Below are 16732 nucleotides of genomic sequence, written 5' to 3' on the forward strand. Positions count from 1 at the left end.
CTGAGCTGTTGATGGTGGTGTAACTGTTGCGTAGTCCTCGGCATAAGAGTGGGGTAAAACACGACATTGGTCGCATTTACGCGACATTTTGTGTCGCACATCACCTTAATCCGTGGAGACAATTCAAATATCACGTTTTGTCAGTGTAAAGGCAAAAGGTACTTTAAACCGACTACGATATAGCTAAGGCTAATGAGTAAATCCAAGCAACAGATTGTCGAAGACATTCTAAAACTAGCCGTCAAGGAACAACAGAGGGGAAATCAGAATATCACTCCGGAACAACTTAATAAGCTTTCACTGTTTGCTCAAAAGCTATCAACACCACCACAACATATAAGAAAGTTCCAACGACTTCCGAAGCCCAAGTTCAGTCCTCTATACACCAAGCTTCAAGTATCAAGTGTCCAGACATCGGAGTCTTGTCTACTATCAAAGGGGAAAAGAGTTTCTACTGTCGTCCCAGCATCTCGGTTTAAACATTTGGAACGTGTTGTGGTTGCCGTATTAGAATCATTAGGGAACCTATTGGATAACTTGCATTTGATTCTGCACATGCCTTACTTCCCCAAAATACTCCAGAGAGTACTTACTCACACCAATAAGCTCTGGGTTGTGATATTGGTATTTTTGATACGAAAAACCATCACTCAGTTGCTTAATGTTCTCCGTAGAGAACGCAAGGTAGAAACAGAGTTGAAATTGGTGGGGAAGATCGATGATACTCGTTTGGGGGCACGATATGAAAAGGTTCTAAAGGACTTACGTTTTGACAAGTCTATGCTATACATTGAATTGGTAGGGAACTTTATGGATTTGTCTTTCAACTTGTTGGAGTTGTACAAAGTCGCCGTACCTGATTGGTGCATGACCATCTTGAATATGGGAAGCATGTTCATGACTATTTATAGAATGAACAAGGATGATGAATATGTGGATGATGATATTACCGAGGATCTTCTTTAATATTATATATGAATAGATATGTCAAATTTTTACTTAATTAGGCTTTATGTCCTAAAAATCACCAGATGGTTACCCGGACATCCCAAAGCGGGAACAGGCTCAATTTAAATGATATGCTGAATGTGATACGTCACATAATCGCTTATTTCAATTATCAAATGTCAATTGCACAGCTCTTGGAGCTTAACCAACTGGAGCTTCAATCGATCAGTTCCAAGATTGATACGTTTGAGCTTCATGTTGAGGAAAATGAGGTATCAATCACCAAAGAAGAAGAAGAAGAAGAAGAAGAAGATGATGAGTACCAGAAGACACATCAAGAGATCACTCGAATAGATGCACAATTGGCACTTTTAGACAAGCTTTGGTATATCCGAGGATATTTGGCGGAGATAGAGTTGTATTTGGCTCTGACTGATGTCGAGGAAGCTGTTGATCAGTATAGTGCTGTGAAGGACATTACGAGTAAAATGTCAGAAGCAATACAAGGACTCCCTCCGTGTTTGATAAAGCTGGAACTACACCAGACTCACACGGACTACGAAAAGAGAATAGAGCAAAAGGTTAGCGGGATATTTTTCCCACTGGAAGGCGTTTTCCGTGTACTTAAGCCAGTGGATTCCAAGATAGTCAATGCATGGGATGAGTTATTAAGTAGGATCATCGGTGGGACGACAGCAGCAGTATTTGATGACGAGCATCAAGTTTTAACGTCTTCTCTGACGCAGGAAGACAAATATGTTGATTCATTGGTTGCATTTATGATGTTCATTGATGCTTGTAGGTCGGACAAGAATAAATTCCGGTCAAAAATTAACCATTCAATGGTCAACTATCTTTCCTTGCACATAACCAAACTCCCCAATCTTGCAAAGCTCAGACAGCTATGTGGGTCGTGGAACATTCAGATCTCTGACTTGGACGAGTTATATTATAACTGGCAGACGGATCAGTATATTGACCGTGTTCGGAAGATCTTCATGTCACCAGAACTAGGCGAGTGGGTCAACCAATTGTACGACATAAGTTCTAGTCCAAATCAAGTGTCGAATACTCAAAACAGCAACAACGATTGGGACAATTGGGATGAAGCTTGGGATGAAGAAGAAGACGATGAACAACAACATAAGACATCATTGGAAACGGATAAACCAAAAGTAATGATTTCACAAGTTGCACACAAAATAGTGGAAGCAATTATTGATTTCAATAATCCGAATATATTTGATTCTGTAAAGGCATTGGCCTCAGTTCTGTATCCCTCATACATGGAAAGCTTTGTTATGTTCAACGATTTGCACTATATTGCCGAACAGATTCAAGCTGCAACTTTAGCAAGATTTGCTGATAATTATTGGACACAACAACTAGCTGGGCTCGACACCGAGATACTTGAAATCCTTCGAGAAATTGGGGTTAATAAGAGACTAGCAAATGTTACTGAAGAGGATTCCGATTCAAGTGATGACGGAACATTAGATGATGTCACAGTAGCCAAATTTTCCAAGCTTCACCAAAAACTTAAGAGCTTATCCGATAGTCAACTTCATTATACCAACACCGCAAAGTATCATGATTTGGCTAGTCATATTGTTAAGTTGATAAACACTTATTTCATTCATAGTATCTACCTTTTGGAGGATATAGGACAAGTACAGGCTACAAAGATTGGTAATTTGGTTGATGCCTGTAATAAGATCACAATTGCATTCGTGGGAAGCAAACGAGAGGAATTACTTTATCATAAGTTAGACAATGTTAAGTTCATTGTTGGAGGACATCTTGCCGATATTCTCGACAGATTTTATCGAGGCGAGTTATACGATTTGGATACAGAAGAAATCACGGCATTGATTGAAAGTACATTTACGCCTAGTGAACGTAGGGAACGTGCTATCCAAGAGATAACAGAGTTTCGGAGAATGTAAAGAGTTTATAGGATACCGGGTATAGAGTAATTTCAATATGAATTAATCCGATGTGTTGATGTCTAGTCATCGTATTTAATGCAGACAATATATATTTGACTGATTGTAAATGATCCGGTAAAAAAAAAAAAAAATTCAAAAGGTATTTATTAAGGTATGTACTGTTCAAATTCTAAGCAACAACCTTCCCGCTATTAATTTTCTTTCCAGTCTTAGCAATAGTTGATTCAACGGTATTGTAATCTAAACTACTGTAAACATCAACAGTTTGTTCATCTAAAGAGATATCAACCTTTTGAACACCATCCAACTTGTTTAACACTCTATTGATGGCATTGGAGCACCCAGAGCATGCCATGGCGACATTGAATTGATAGTGTGACATATTTTTGATCGATAAACGGAATGGAAGTCAAGAATCAGATACCAATTGTCGATAGTAACCCGGAAGGATTGAAGGGAACTGTGGTGTCTTAAGTATGACAGCACAAATTACGCATTTGTCGGGCGCACACTATTATTACCGATTGCAACACCGAAAAGGCCAACTTGTTTCAACATTAAGGCAATGAGAATGGCGGTTGCCTGCTGCAGCTATGAGCATATTATGCAATCAAACTATACGAATCAGATAATATATAGGTGTCAAATATGATAATAACAACCGCGATTTACAATGTGACGAGTCACATTCTATAAACATTATATGACCTGTCACATACTAAAAACACATCTGATCTATCACATTTAATTTACAGAATATGACACATCACATTTAGTAGTGTTATTCCGATACATCAGATAATATGCTCACATATATATATATATATATATATATCAAATGTATTTCTAAAATTAAGCGGGCATACATTTGATACCTGTCAAATGTAAACTGAAACTGGACTTATGGTGTCACCTCAACTTTAACCATGAAATATGTAATTAATATCTTTGACATGATGTCATAATGATTTAGACGGTAGGATTTAAGTCTTAAATATGACACGTCAACTATCTGTTTACTATCATGTGATAGATAATACCTCGATTAAAACTCTTAGGAAGCTCGTATTCTCTGGACTCTGGCTATTCCGAACCTCGGAAACACCCCCGGAAATAATACCTCAAAACCTTCACTTACAAATGTCGCCAACCATACCTTCAAAACATCACAGTATCATCATAGTAAACATGGACGAGACATCCGTACAAGCACTAACAGACGCCTTTACTGTTTCACAAATCAAAAGAGCTAAACAGTCCGTCTCAGAAAATAAATGGAATGCCTTTCTATCTTCAACTAACCATGAAACTGTTTCCATGGCTCATCAACTTAAAGGGCTCCAAAATAATATGAGTATCTACGATTCAATAGATCCAGACGTGGTTTTGGACAGTTTGGATCTACTGAAGGTGTTCCCAGATCAACATCAACAAGAGTCAACTGCAGCAGAAGATTACACGGAAACCCAATTACGGAATCTATTACACTATTTCAAGAATGACTTCTTTCTGTGGATGAATGCTCCTGAATGTCAACATTGTGGATCAAAAGAAACAAAATGTGTAGCACATGTGCAAGAGCCATTTGAGGGCAGATGGACAACTGAAACGTGTCGTGTTGAAGTGTACAACTGTCCCTTAGGTCATACCACCAAATTCCCTAGGTTAAACCATCCTTTAAATCTTCTCTATTCCAAAACAGGAAGATGTGGCGAATGGGTCAATTGTTTCCTTATGGTAGCCAAGTGTGTCATTGGTGGTGATTTCCGATACATCTGGAACGTTGAAGATCATGTATGGTGTGAATTCTATAGTCCCCATAAACAACGGTGGATCCATTTGGACCCTTGTGAAGCTGTCATGGATGAGCCCCTGCTCTACTCAGAAAACTGGGGGAAGGCAATGAGTCTAGTGGTTGGAAGTGGCGAGGATTATATGGTTGATCTAAGTACAAAATATATCACCAAGAATCGTATAACCAAGCCTCAGATTAAACAAAAGGATATCCAACGGTGTATTTCATTGCTTAACCAAACAACATTACTTCAACAACTGACACGTCATAATCTCCAATACTTGTATGTCAAAGCTATCGTAAGGAAAAATAAAGAACTTAAATCACAACTCTCCACCACGACCCAGACTCCGGCTATGACAACTACTATCCCTAAAGGTCGTCAATCCGGATCAGCTGAATGGACAAAGCAAAGAGGAGAAGACGGGTTATAGTTAACTTTCAACAAGAAGACCCTTGGATTGACGGAATAACTTAAGTCCAATCCACGATACAACTGCCCATAACCATATCACAATGTAGACGCTCCATATTGTCATAATATACCCATCAATCACACTGAGAATACTATACATCTTATAGTACAATTCCAGGGGATAAAAGGGCAGAATCACAAACTTCCAAAGTTGAAACATGCTCCCTACTGTAACCACAAACAACATCCAAGTAAACACTAAAATGCAGTATCCCATGGTGGCCAAATGATTATAGTCATGTTGTACCGCTTCAATAGGAATTCTTATCAATGGTGGCGGTAGTTCACCAGCCATAGCTTTAAAGAACAACAATATGGAAGTAGTTGACTGATAATATTTTGTGTGTTTGGTTTTGAACTCCCTTCTCATCGCGTCAATAGCCCCTAACACCACACAGACCCTAACACCAAACTATATAAACCTTGGGCCAACGTTATTATTGATGTAAACTGGTTCTGCTGGCTCCAAGAATATGAGGTGCAACTTCTTGGACCCAAGATAGTTCTATAGAAGAACAAGTACGCGCATACCCTTTGGAAGTGTACACGTATTCAATGTACATAATGGCATCAACATTTGGCTTCCCAAAGAGAGTAGATGACGGATGAACACTAATCAAGTCACCATGGTTAAGAGTACGATATGATCGATCAGGCATACCCACTGCAACGTTGGTGATGAATCCTTTGAGAAACGACTTAAGAATCATAGGGATATCTTTGGTGTTGTTAGAAAGTTGGGTAGTCTCATTGTCTTCATCATCACCAATATCGGTTTTATCTCCACTGTTATTGTCGGTGATGTTTCTAACATACTGCTTCAATTGATGGATAACACGTTCAACATTCTTGAACCCTTTATAACTAAAGAACATCTCTTTACACCAATTTCTCAGCTTATTCTCTTTAAACACTTGATAATATTCCCACATCAGAATAAGATCACCCCATTGGGTACCCAAGGGACAAAATTGACGACGTTTCAAGTTAACTTCGTCTCTTAACTCTCCATTGACATTGAGAATCAAATTATCAACAGATAAACATCCAATGATCTCCAACACTGGGGCAAGAACTCCATTTTCAATGGCTGTTAATAACACTACAGATAATTGTGGAGGTAAAGGTAACATGGCCATCTTCTCCCCCACACTAGTGACTTTCCCTTGATCATTTAATGCTCCCAATGAATAAAGAACATTGAGTGCCAGTAAAATCGACTCTTTACCAGGATACTCCAACCAAGTCCAATTAAGTAAGTCATCTACACCCAATTTTTTAAGGGTTAGAACCGGGTAAATGACATCATTACGTAAGATTTCCGATTCTTGTTGTAATGGAAGTGATTCATTAAATGTTGATTCCAGATATAATCGGAAACATTTACCTCCAGCTGCTTCTCTACCGGCTCTACCAGCTCTTTGTTTAGCCGAAGCTTTAGAAATTGGCGTGGTAAGTAATGTGGATAATCCCAATTGATGTCTCCAGACTTTGACTTTCCTTAAACCCGAATCTACCACATATTTCACACCACTAACAGTAATAGAGGTTTCAGCAATGTTAGTGGCTAAGATAACTTTCCTCTTGTTCTCTGGCAATTTATCAAAGATACGCAGTTGTTGTTGAGGAGACAAGGCAGCATATAAAGGACATGCAACAATTAAAGGAGCCTCTCGAGGTAATTGTGAGCTTATAGATGTTAATGTGGCTACTGCATTATCGATTTCTTCTTGCCCAGGTAAGAAACATAAGATATCACCTCTTGGTTCACCATTATTAATTTGAACAACAGCCCTAATCATAGTATCGACTATATCATCAGTTGATTCAGTCAAATAGTAATTATCGACACCAAACATCCTACCTTCAATGAAGAGGACAGGGGCATTATTGAAGAATTCACTAAAGAGTTTAGCATTCAATGTAGCAGACATGACTATGACTTTTAAATCCTTCTTTCGAGTGGTTGCCAATAATTGTTTAAGGAACCCCATTACAAGATCAGTCAATACTGTTCTTTCATGAGCTTCATCAATAATAACCGTAGAATATTTAGATAAATTTTTATCTATCATTATCTCTCTTAAAAGCATACCATCAGTCAAATATTTCAACTTGGTTTTGGCACTGGTGATATTAGAAAATCGAACTTGATAACCCACTTCTTGGCCCAATTGACATCCGTGTTCTTCACTCACACGTTTGGCCAACGTAGCAGCAGCGACTCTACGAGGTTGTGTGACTGCTATTTGTCTCTTATCGTTACTGACACCATCCATTAAAAACTGTGGGATCTGAGTGGATTTACCGGACCCGGTTTCACCAATAATAACCGTAACACTATTCTCATTAACATGTCTGAGGATTTCATCTTTATGTTGGTAGATAGGTAAGTCCTGTCGTATGTCGAGAAGTGCTTGAGCCCTGGCTTGTAGTTGTGACTTAGAGACCACGTTCTTGGGGTTGAAGAAGTCACCTTCATCATCATCGTCTGAATCTAAAGAAACCACTTTTGGCTGGTGACGTTTAGATGAAGATTTAATGTGACCTGTAACATTTTCCTTTTTACCCTTACTGTCTTTAATTCCGTCACTAGCGTTTTTGATTACGTCCTTACCAAGGTCGTTGCCAAAGACATCACCAGCTTCTTCATTCACGTCTGTATGCTCTTCGCTCACCCTATGCTCCTTTTCACTCTCCTCATCATCATCACAAAACTTGGTCTTCTTGTTCTGACGCTTGATGCCATTAGTGGCCACCTCAACCTCAACCTCAACCTCGGCCTCAGCTTCATGAACATTCTTGCCGGTCTTTCTTCTTCTACGTCTCTTCTTATACGCTCCATCGGCCACTGGTACCGGCGATTGAACCGCACTCATCCGTACAGTAACTTTTGCAGTCACATCTCTTCTGACCCATCACATCGCATATAAAATCTTATTGAATATAAACCGAGTCTTATATGCAGGTGACAAAATTATCATCATATACATACTGGAGGTTGTCCGTATGGGTGAACACTTTCACTTCCCACCAGTGATAAACACTTTAAACGATGATACGCCTGGCGATGATACGCCTGGCGATGCGCAGACGCGTGACTCATGGGCTGCTCTCGTTTAGCCGGTTCCAATCTGCTAAGGCAGCTGGTGCAGTCCCTCCTCCAGAGACAGTGACTATTGTTCCGACCATCTATCAAATGACTGAAGGCGGTAAAAGTTATGAAGGTGATATGAATGGATCATTATTGGCTCATTTACAAGCGCGGAGTTTAGTAGAGTCGTATACCTCGGATCAATTGTATGAATTGACGGACCCCTCCAAGAGTCCCAGTCAACACTTTAAATTGTACTGTGGAGCTGATCCTTCAGCCGTCTCATTGCATTTAGGGAACTTGTTACCCTTGATGGTGCTCTTACATTTCCGATTGAGAGGCCATGATGTAGTTGGACTTGTTGGAGGAGCCACCGGGATGGTAGGAGACCCCAGTGGTAGAAGTACCGAAAGACAACAGCTTGATAGTGATGAAAGAAACACTAATGTTGAACGGATTAGTGAACAGATACGTGATTTTCTTGAGAAAGGAGTTGCTTATGCCAAATCTAGAAACTTCCCGGTTGCCCAAAAGGGTACCATTTCCAGTGTTAATAATGCTGAATGGTGGAAGAATGTGGGGTTCTTGGAGTTCTTGAGTAAATACGGTAAACATATTCGTGTGAATCAAATGCTTGCAAGAGACTCGGTTCAATCTCGGTTGCAGTCACAGAATGGGATTGGATACAATGAGTTTTCGTATCAAATCTTACAAGCTTTTGATTTTTGGCATTTATTTGAAAGAGAAGATGTCAATATGCAAATTGGAGGCAATGACCAATGGGGGAACATTACAGCCGGGATTGATTTGATTGGTAGATTACAACAACATCACCATCTTCTTCAAAAAAAAAATGTTTATGGTATGACTGTTCCATTACTTACTACACCTAAAGGTGAAAAGTTTGGTAAATCTGCCGGAAATGCAATTTTCATCGATAGCCAATTAACCAGTCCTTATCAATTATATCAATATTTTGTTAACGTCCCAGATGAAATGGTGGGGAAACTTTTAAAGTTGTTTACTCTTTTACCAATCAATGTCATTGATTACGAATTATTACCTAAGCATTTAGAAGACCCCGGTTTACGTATAGCTCAAAGGGTTTTGGCAAGAGAAGTAGTTGATTTGATCCATGGAAACGGTGAAGAAATGGCTTATATCACCAGTTTCTTATTCCCTACTCCAGATCAACCATTCACTGATAATGTGAGTGCTGAAACATTACTTAAGAACTTTAGAAGATCCGGAATTATTAGTCAATTTTCGGCTAAAGATTTTGGTGATACTAGTATCGACGATTTGAAATTGAGTACTTTATTGAGCCATTTATTGGGTAAATCCAAAAGTGAAACCCGAAGATTAATCAAGGCTGGAGGAGTTTATTTGGGATTAGAAAGGAAACAACTTGAAGACCCAGATGATGTGGTTTTGTTTGACAAGGACAATCATTTGATAGACGGTAAGTTGTTATTGGTTAGAACAGGCAAACAAAACTATCATGTTGGAGAGTTCAAGGAATAAGGTATCATTTTATTTCTTCTCCTTCTTCTTCTTCTTCTTCTTCTTCTTCTTCTTCATATGTACATAGTTAGTTCTTAAGAACATCATCAACGGCAGTAATAACCGTATTAAAGATAGCCTTATTGGCAGCAATAATCCCTTTACTATTCAAGAATCTTCCCTGACCAAAATCCAATGGGTTACCTTGAATATCACCAACTTGACCACCACTTTCACTAATCAAAATGTTCCCTGCAGCATGATCCCAGATCTTCTCTCTATAAGTATCGTTGATAGGCAACCGCAAGTAGATATCCGCCTGACCCTTGGCCAAAATACAATATTTCACTTGTGAGTCCAAGTTCAATGTTTGATTGGAAACCGTTTCGGAGTTAAACCCTAATTTAGTCTTGATCCGGGATTGAGTTGAATGAGACAGATGACCCTTTTCCACACCTTCAGCTACCTTCAAAAGAGTGGGGTCGGTATTTTGTTTCATGTTGATCCGTTCTTGTTGCTGCAAAGGTATGAATCCATTCAGTCCAAAGAGTGAGGTGTAGTAAGATCCAACTCCTTTAATGGCAGAGAATAATCCACCTTTCAGTCCCAGAACATTAGTGTTAGAAGTTACTACTTCCGGTAAGTTGGGACATCCAATGACTCCTAATACAACTTGACCATCAACTATAAGTGCAAGACAAACAGCAAATTGATCCCCTCTTAAGAACCCCTTAGTACCATCAATGGGGTCTAAAGCCCAGAACCGACCCGACGATCCACCCTCGGAGTTCCCATAATCAATACTCTTGTAGATATCGGGCAAATTATCCAATTCACCAATCTTACTACTTGATTCAGGAGTCTTTTGTTGTATTTGTTTGATCAATTCCAAGATCCGTTGTGATAAACCAGTAGCTTCAGGTGATGTACCTTGTAAGTCAGCTGAGTCTTCTTCCCCCACAATTTCATCCAGAGGGAAGTTCTTTTTGATGGCATGGTTGATGATGGCCTGTGAAGCATAATCTCCAACAGTAACAGGTGATTTATCTTCTTTAATTTGAGTTCCATTGGCTTGTAGTTGGGCAATAGAGTCACTCAATTGCTTAGTAAGGATAGAAGCTCTTCTCACTGCCAAGGTGGCGATTTCAAGTTCTCTCTCGTATAGATGAACAGACCCACGACTCATTTTGATCCACCTAAGTAATATGCTTAACAATGCGACTAATATAATGAACTTCAAGTTCATTAAACTATGGAACTATGACGCTAGCTTTATACGGGGATTAATCTTTGACAAAATTATATTGATGCAAGATCACGTGATGTGTACATACAAATCGTTTTACGGGGGTTCGGAAATACTTCGGATATTCTTTGCCCTCGGATGTGGTGAAAAGTAATAGTGTATCGGGGCAAAGTATACTACACTCCATTATATAACATAAAGTAGTAGTAGTGAATAGAAGTTTATTTAGTTTATCGAGTTTATCCGGCTCATCAGTTAATCCAGTTCCATCTGTTATTATCCCTTGACTAACTAGCACCCGGCTTGCCTCGGATCTGGTACATGGCATTACTAAATGCATAAAGGGTTAGTAGTTCTAGCATGTTTTAGTTTGGTGTGCTTCGTATTACATTTGATACCAATACTATCCGTTCCGGTAACATCCAACACTAACGGCATATATCTTGCCAAACTAGAAGGCTACACGTTTGGAATCTTAGGTATATGTGATACTACTACAAATAAATGTTCAGACATTAGTGTAGGATATCCATCAAAGAACAGTTCCTTCTTTTTAGAACGAGCTCAGAATGAACAATCATTTGCGTTACCCACTCGAGCTATACTTCTGATTTCTCGATTGTTGGTAGTTCATATAGTTGCCTTTTGTTTATCTAGTTGTCATCTTGTGGTTACTGTATTTCTATTGGTTCTTCTATGGTTTGACCAACACCAGTGGAAACGGTGTAGAATCGGTGCTGACAATATCAATGATGATAGTAGCACTATTGACTTAGAAGCAGACCCTACCATTAGTCGAGTTCACAGTAGAAATAGCAGTGTTTGGTCATCCTCCAGGTCTCGGATAGGTCACAGACGTATAGTGGAATTTGAAGAAAGAAGAAGCCATAATAATAATAATACTAATAGTATTAGTAATAAAGTTGTTGAAGATGGTGGAGAAGATGACGATGACGAAGATCAACCGAGAGACATTTCTATGTATCTTTCGTTTATGTTGATGTTTTCTTTATGTGATTTCATTGCGACATTATTGGCCTTATTGGCTGATATCTTACTCTTTATTCCACGGTTAACTTACGTTGGGTGGATCCAAATCTTACCCTTAATCCTATTGGCGTTTACAGCCAGTACCATCTGTTTCATGAAGAGAGAGGTGAGTACTCGGAAGTATCTTCAGGGTGGGGATTCTAACTATAAGAATGATGACATGTACTTGCGACGTCGTATGGTAACGGATCCCGACAACGATGATGATGATAGTGGCAGTGATGATGGGTTCTATGTTTATACAAATGGGTTCTATTCCAATTCTGATAAAGATAGTCAATGGGTACATCATGGAAGAAGAAGCACTACTACTATTGATCAAACGATGGACATTCCTCTTGAGGATCTTCACACACATGAACAGCATACAGATGAATTTGATGATGATGATTATAATGATAACGAAGATAATGATGGATACGTGCATTAATACTATTTACAATATTTTACTTAAGGACTGATGACTATTCAATGAACTGTATTGATTATCAATCAACTCAATCACCAGATCATTCAACTTAACTGAGTTTTCTATCACCAAACGTTTGATCATTTGAGTCAAGTGCACTTCCGTAATAGGCAATCGACAAAGACACTCGAATAACTGGTATTGATATTGGTTAAGGGTCTCCTTACCATGATATGATTCCAATAACTCCACTAACTTATTCAAGTCGGATACGCTATGAACTCTATGGGTTATTAAAAACAGAATAACGTCCGGAGTCATGCTATTCCGATGGAAGAATACCGGTTTCAAGAATGATACATCCTCCGCAAAACATGTCTTCAAGAAAGCATCGACAGTGGATGGTGTAGGTGCAAGCTTAGCGTCTTGGACCAATGATATCAAGACTTGTCTTGCAGCTTGCACGTTGTTCCCTCTAATGTACTCAAAGGCAAGGGTATCAGCCATTATGGGTGACATCTTAGTGTACAAACTGGCATTAATTACAAGGGCATGCTGCACTATGGTATTGAAGTGCTCAAAAGTGCCTTTGTCAACTATTTCCAACCCGTGGATATAATGAACCAAACAATCGACCATCGTCTCAAGTGATGCCAGTGGAATGAGATCAAAGTGTTGTTCAATGAAAGACATTAGCACCGTTATATTATTGTTCAGACCTCCTATAGTTTCATGACTAAGTAACCAAAACATCAACAGTTCAAACGTGGGTAACTTGGTTGCTTCCATAGGTAAAAGCTTCCCCTGTAGTATAAGTGTACTGTTGTGTACAATCTTATTGGATGAGATAATCTCATTCAACCATTGACTAGTTATGCCTTCTGGAGGGACTTCCAACTGTAAATCCTCTATAGCCTTATATCTATAGAATGTAGGTGGTTCGGTACTTGATATATCTTCGAGGGGTAACACCAAGTTATTGAAATCATTCATCCATTTGGTTACCACTGGAGTGAAATAAAGTTCAATGCCAGCACCACCGTCACCTTTGACTACGTCTACCAAACTATTGCTAGCAAGACAAGTAGTGATGACATCTGTCAATGTGAACCGTTTAATAACATCACCAGTCTGATCCGGTCTCGTGATATCATTATAAAACTTCTTAACTTGGGGTTGAAGTGGTGGTTTCGAGGGTATAGCCCTAATGTTCTCTTGTGGGGTCAATCTTTCTCCTTTGAACACATATTGTGTTTCATTGGGAAGAAACATGTGTAGACCACCATTTCGAAGACCAGTCACAGTACTGAATCCTCGTCGTGATAAACTCATAGTATTAGTATTATTGGGTTTAGTAGTACTAATATAAGCAAGATACACCTCCACAGTTATGACTTTGTTTGAATCGATCCCAAAATTTTTCACTTTCTGCGCTACCGTTAACATATTTCGAGTATATATAGGACGTTACACCCCCCTCCTCATACACTTTTGCAACCGTATCACTATTGTTTCACTCTACATGTAGTTGTATATAGATCAGTAATGTTTGCCGTTGGTGTATAGTTGGATGCATGGCTTTAAAGTCATGTTTATATTCTTAGCCATAAGTTTAGTTTGTAAAGCACTTGGTGATAATGCGTACAACATAGAGCAGTGGTCCGACGAAGGGGAACTCTTTTCTCAACTACAACAGTCAGACTGTGTGAAGAAAGCATTGGAGATCCTTTATCCCAATTGCATTGATGGTGTTGATGGTGTTAGTCCTGGAATTAAACGGAACGTGGCAATAGAGTTATCCAAATGTGAATGGATAGCTTCCGGCGTGGCATATCCATCCACTTGTCTTTTGAGTGACAACTATGAAACTTGTGTTTTGGATATCCACAGCTCAGATCAGTTATGGACTACTTATAGCGGGAACTTCCGTAGAACCGCCAGTTACTGTTATGAGTTCCTGGTACCTATGGAGAAGGACCAGATCCTTCAATTGTATGAGAACATTACCAAGATATATACTACATTCCATGGTTCAATTAAGAACAGAAACGATGAAATTCATACTATGAATGACCATATCAGCCATCAACTACAAGACCTGCTTGATATAGTGAACCAGATATTGGACCAATGGGGTGATATTTTTGAAACCAGTGAGTCATATTTGGTACAGCTTGAAGAAGTATTAAACACTAGCATTGAAGTGGGATTGGATTCATTATCAAAAGCTCAAGACAATGCACGGAGTGAAATGGACTTAATGATAGAATTAATAGTTAGTTCCATCAATTCTGCTGTCAATAGTACAGTTGTTGATGTCATTGAAAGTCTTCAACAGTTGGAATCACAGAGCAAAGACACTTGTTTGACTATCCAGAAGGACTCTCGGGAAATGATGTATGAATTTTCAATTGAACTTGATGGAATACTTACAGAGACTAAACAGCTGGCATTGGAGTTTCAGCTTCAACAAGAGTTGGTCAATGATTTCTTCCAGCATCAATTAGCAGATATATTAAGAGTCATGAGATCAGAATATGAACTGTCATTGCTTTCGCTCTCTGATACCTTGGATTCTCGGACACAAGAGATGTTGGAGAGTCTTGAGACCAAACTTGAAGATGAGATGGTCAGTTATATGACATCTATTCATCAATATATGGGCCTATTGAATGATACCATAGTTGAGATTTCATTACTGGCAAATGCTACTGGAGTTTTGTTTCAATCATTGAAGAGGCTATTACCAGACTTTCCTACATTATTGGTACGACGACTTGGAAGTGCCCTTTGGCTATCGATTGTCTTACTAACCGTATTTAGGTGGGGTAACTTTTCGGTTCTAATTCCCTTTGCTTCAGGGTTACTCTTGATGATGTATTTGTTTACATCCTACAACACCCAAGGATAATAATAAGTACTCGAGCATAACAATACCACTTAATTGGGTTGACGTGGTCCACGGTCCAAGATGAACTGCATGGAAGGAATGGCGACTTGGATACACCATGCTTACGACAGTTTACTGAGAATGTTGAACGTTGGACTCGTGAAATCGTCTAGCATAAAAACCGCAGCCTACAAGTAGAGGTAGAGTCGTATGGCGGGTGTAAATTCAAGCCCAATTTACACCTTATGAACTTGTATGTGAAGTAAATCTGTGTACGACATTTCTTCAATGGTTAATATCTCTCTTGTATATTAATGGTATAGCGGAGATGACATAGACAAACTCTTTGAAACGTGTATACCATTCATTTCGATTTCGATTTCGATTTCTTTCTCTAAAGTCACTGGAAGCCTAATAGTTGTGGGGAATACCCACTACCTCTCCTAAAGTATACCATATTGTGGTGGTAAAGGTATACCTTTAGCCGGTCACGTGACTTGGTGACAATAGTTAAGTACACTGAAAGTTTATAGAGCAAATAGATTAATAGAATACTATGGAATTATATAATCCTATATATATATGTAGCAATTCTTAGCTATTACTAACACTCAATCAACTCAACGACATTGAGTACAACTGGGTTGCATAGTGGATCAATGGAAGTATCGTAGATATTGTAGAAATCCCCCAGTGCACATTGATAGAACTTTGTACTGTTGCCAAGTGCTAATAAGCCTTGAGGTGTCACTGACCAACCAGCGGCAAACAAAGTTCCATATTGCGGAACTGGACCATCACATTGGAACTGATGCCCACTAACAATACTGCAAATTCTATCCTGGTTATCTTTCAAGATCCCATCCTTTAAAGACAAAGAGAGGGCCGTATTGGTTGAACAAGCAACGGCAAAGACAGGACTATCAGCTTCAACGCTTCTTTTGACATAACCCTCATAATCACTTTCACTATCACTATCATCTTCTTCATAGTCACCGTTATCGTTGGCTCCGGTAGTCTTGCGTTGGATCTGTCCATCATCGATTTGAACAAGGTCAATGGTTGTCGTTGCTTGTGGAGCGGCAGTGACATAGCTCTTGGTGACAGTAGTGGTAATCAGTCTGGTCGCCTCTTGGCGTTCTGGTTCAACCATAGCACCTTTTTCTTTGTCCCATACATAAGAATTGGCAACAAACCCAATGTTAAACGGTAATGAAATAACAGACCCTTTGGGAGGATTCAGTTCAGGCCGAAGAAGAGTCCAATCTTGATTTAACTCAGGCACATAAATTGCCATCAGTTGCTTGATGAGAGTACAAGTTACTATAAATAATGTTAACTTCATGGTAAAGAGTAAAGAGTAGAGCGGTTAA

General features: G+C 39.1%; 11 protein-coding genes across 11 annotated transcripts; 6 read left to right on the forward strand and 5 right to left on the reverse strand.

Annotated features, from left to right (window-relative positions):
* Nucleotides 1-192: 192 nt before the first annotated feature.
* Nucleotides 193-966, forward strand: KQ657_002080 (uncharacterized protein; the record flags this gene model as incomplete). Its single annotated transcript, XM_043192855.1, has 2 exons — nucleotides 193-196; nucleotides 239-966. 2 exons carry the CDS (start codon nucleotides 193-195, stop codon nucleotides 964-966), a joined length of 732 nt encoding a protein of 243 aa, XP_043051243.1.
* Nucleotides 967-1124: 158 nt separating this feature from the next.
* DSL1 (Dsl1p) lies at nucleotides 1125-2894 on the forward strand (the record flags this gene model as incomplete). Its single annotated transcript, XM_043192856.1, has 1 exon — nucleotides 1125-2894. One exon carries the CDS (start codon nucleotides 1125-1127, stop codon nucleotides 2892-2894), a length of 1770 nt encoding a protein of 589 aa, XP_043051244.1.
* A 172-nt stretch (nucleotides 2895-3066) lies between these two features.
* ATX1 (copper metallochaperone) lies at nucleotides 3067-3252 on the reverse strand (the record flags this gene model as incomplete). The annotated part of the gene is made up of 2 exons (XM_043192857.1): nucleotides 3067-3217; nucleotides 3239-3252. The coding sequence occupies 2 exons, from the start codon at nucleotides 3250-3252 to the stop codon at nucleotides 3067-3069; spliced, it is 165 nt and encodes a 54-aa protein (XP_043051245.1).
* Nucleotides 3253-4085: 833 nt separating this feature from the next.
* On the forward strand, nucleotides 4086-5126 carry PNG1 (peptide-N4-(N-acetyl-beta-glucosaminyl)asparagine amidase; the record flags this gene model as incomplete). The annotated part of the gene is made up of 1 exon (XM_043192858.1): nucleotides 4086-5126. The coding sequence occupies one exon, from the start codon at nucleotides 4086-4088 to the stop codon at nucleotides 5124-5126; it is 1041 nt and encodes a 346-aa protein (XP_043051246.1).
* A 478-nt stretch (nucleotides 5127-5604) lies between these two features.
* On the reverse strand, nucleotides 5605-8046 carry DHR2 (RNA helicase; the record flags this gene model as incomplete). The annotated part of the gene is made up of 1 exon (XM_043192859.1): nucleotides 5605-8046. The coding sequence occupies one exon, from the start codon at nucleotides 8044-8046 to the stop codon at nucleotides 5605-5607; it is 2442 nt and encodes an 813-aa protein (XP_043051247.1).
* Nucleotides 8047-8366: 320 nt separating this feature from the next.
* MSY1 (tyrosine--tRNA ligase) lies at nucleotides 8367-9785 on the forward strand (the record flags this gene model as incomplete). Its single annotated transcript, XM_043192860.1, has 1 exon — nucleotides 8367-9785. One exon carries the CDS (start codon nucleotides 8367-8369, stop codon nucleotides 9783-9785), a length of 1419 nt encoding a protein of 472 aa, XP_043051248.1.
* Nucleotides 9786-9852: 67 nt separating this feature from the next.
* Nucleotides 9853-10950, reverse strand: HAL22 (Hal22p; the record flags this gene model as incomplete). Its single annotated transcript, XM_043192861.1, has 1 exon — nucleotides 9853-10950. One exon carries the CDS (start codon nucleotides 10948-10950, stop codon nucleotides 9853-9855), a length of 1098 nt encoding a protein of 365 aa, XP_043051249.1.
* Nucleotides 10951-11370: 420 nt separating this feature from the next.
* On the forward strand, nucleotides 11371-12490 carry RIM9 (Rim9p; the record flags this gene model as incomplete). The annotated part of the gene is made up of 3 exons (XM_043192862.1): nucleotides 11371-11378; nucleotides 11649-11657; nucleotides 11926-12490. The coding sequence occupies 3 exons, from the start codon at nucleotides 11371-11373 to the stop codon at nucleotides 12488-12490; spliced, it is 582 nt and encodes a 193-aa protein (XP_043051250.1).
* A 6-nt stretch (nucleotides 12491-12496) lies between these two features.
* KQ657_002088 (uncharacterized protein) lies at nucleotides 12497-13801 on the reverse strand (the record flags this gene model as incomplete). Its single annotated transcript, XM_043192863.1, has 1 exon — nucleotides 12497-13801. The coding sequence occupies one exon, from the start codon at nucleotides 13799-13801 to the stop codon at nucleotides 12497-12499; it is 1305 nt and encodes a 434-aa protein (XP_043051251.1).
* A 256-nt stretch (nucleotides 13802-14057) lies between these two features.
* Nucleotides 14058-15380, forward strand: KAR5 (Kar5p; the record flags this gene model as incomplete). Its single annotated transcript, XM_043192864.1, has 1 exon — nucleotides 14058-15380. The coding sequence occupies one exon, from the start codon at nucleotides 14058-14060 to the stop codon at nucleotides 15378-15380; it is 1323 nt and encodes a 440-aa protein (XP_043051252.1).
* A 583-nt stretch (nucleotides 15381-15963) lies between these two features.
* KQ657_002090 (uncharacterized protein) lies at nucleotides 15964-16704 on the reverse strand (the record flags this gene model as incomplete). The annotated part of the gene is made up of 1 exon (XM_043192865.1): nucleotides 15964-16704. The coding sequence occupies one exon, from the start codon at nucleotides 16702-16704 to the stop codon at nucleotides 15964-15966; it is 741 nt and encodes a 246-aa protein (XP_043051253.1).
* Nucleotides 16705-16732: the final 28 nt, after the last annotated feature.

Source organism: Scheffersomyces spartinae (assembly GCF_019049425.1).
Source record: "Scheffersomyces spartinae strain ARV_011 chromosome Unknown scaffold_2, whole genome shotgun sequence".
Taxonomy (NCBI): domain Eukaryota; kingdom Fungi; phylum Ascomycota; class Pichiomycetes; order Serinales; family Debaryomycetaceae; genus Lizanozyma; species Lizanozyma spartinae.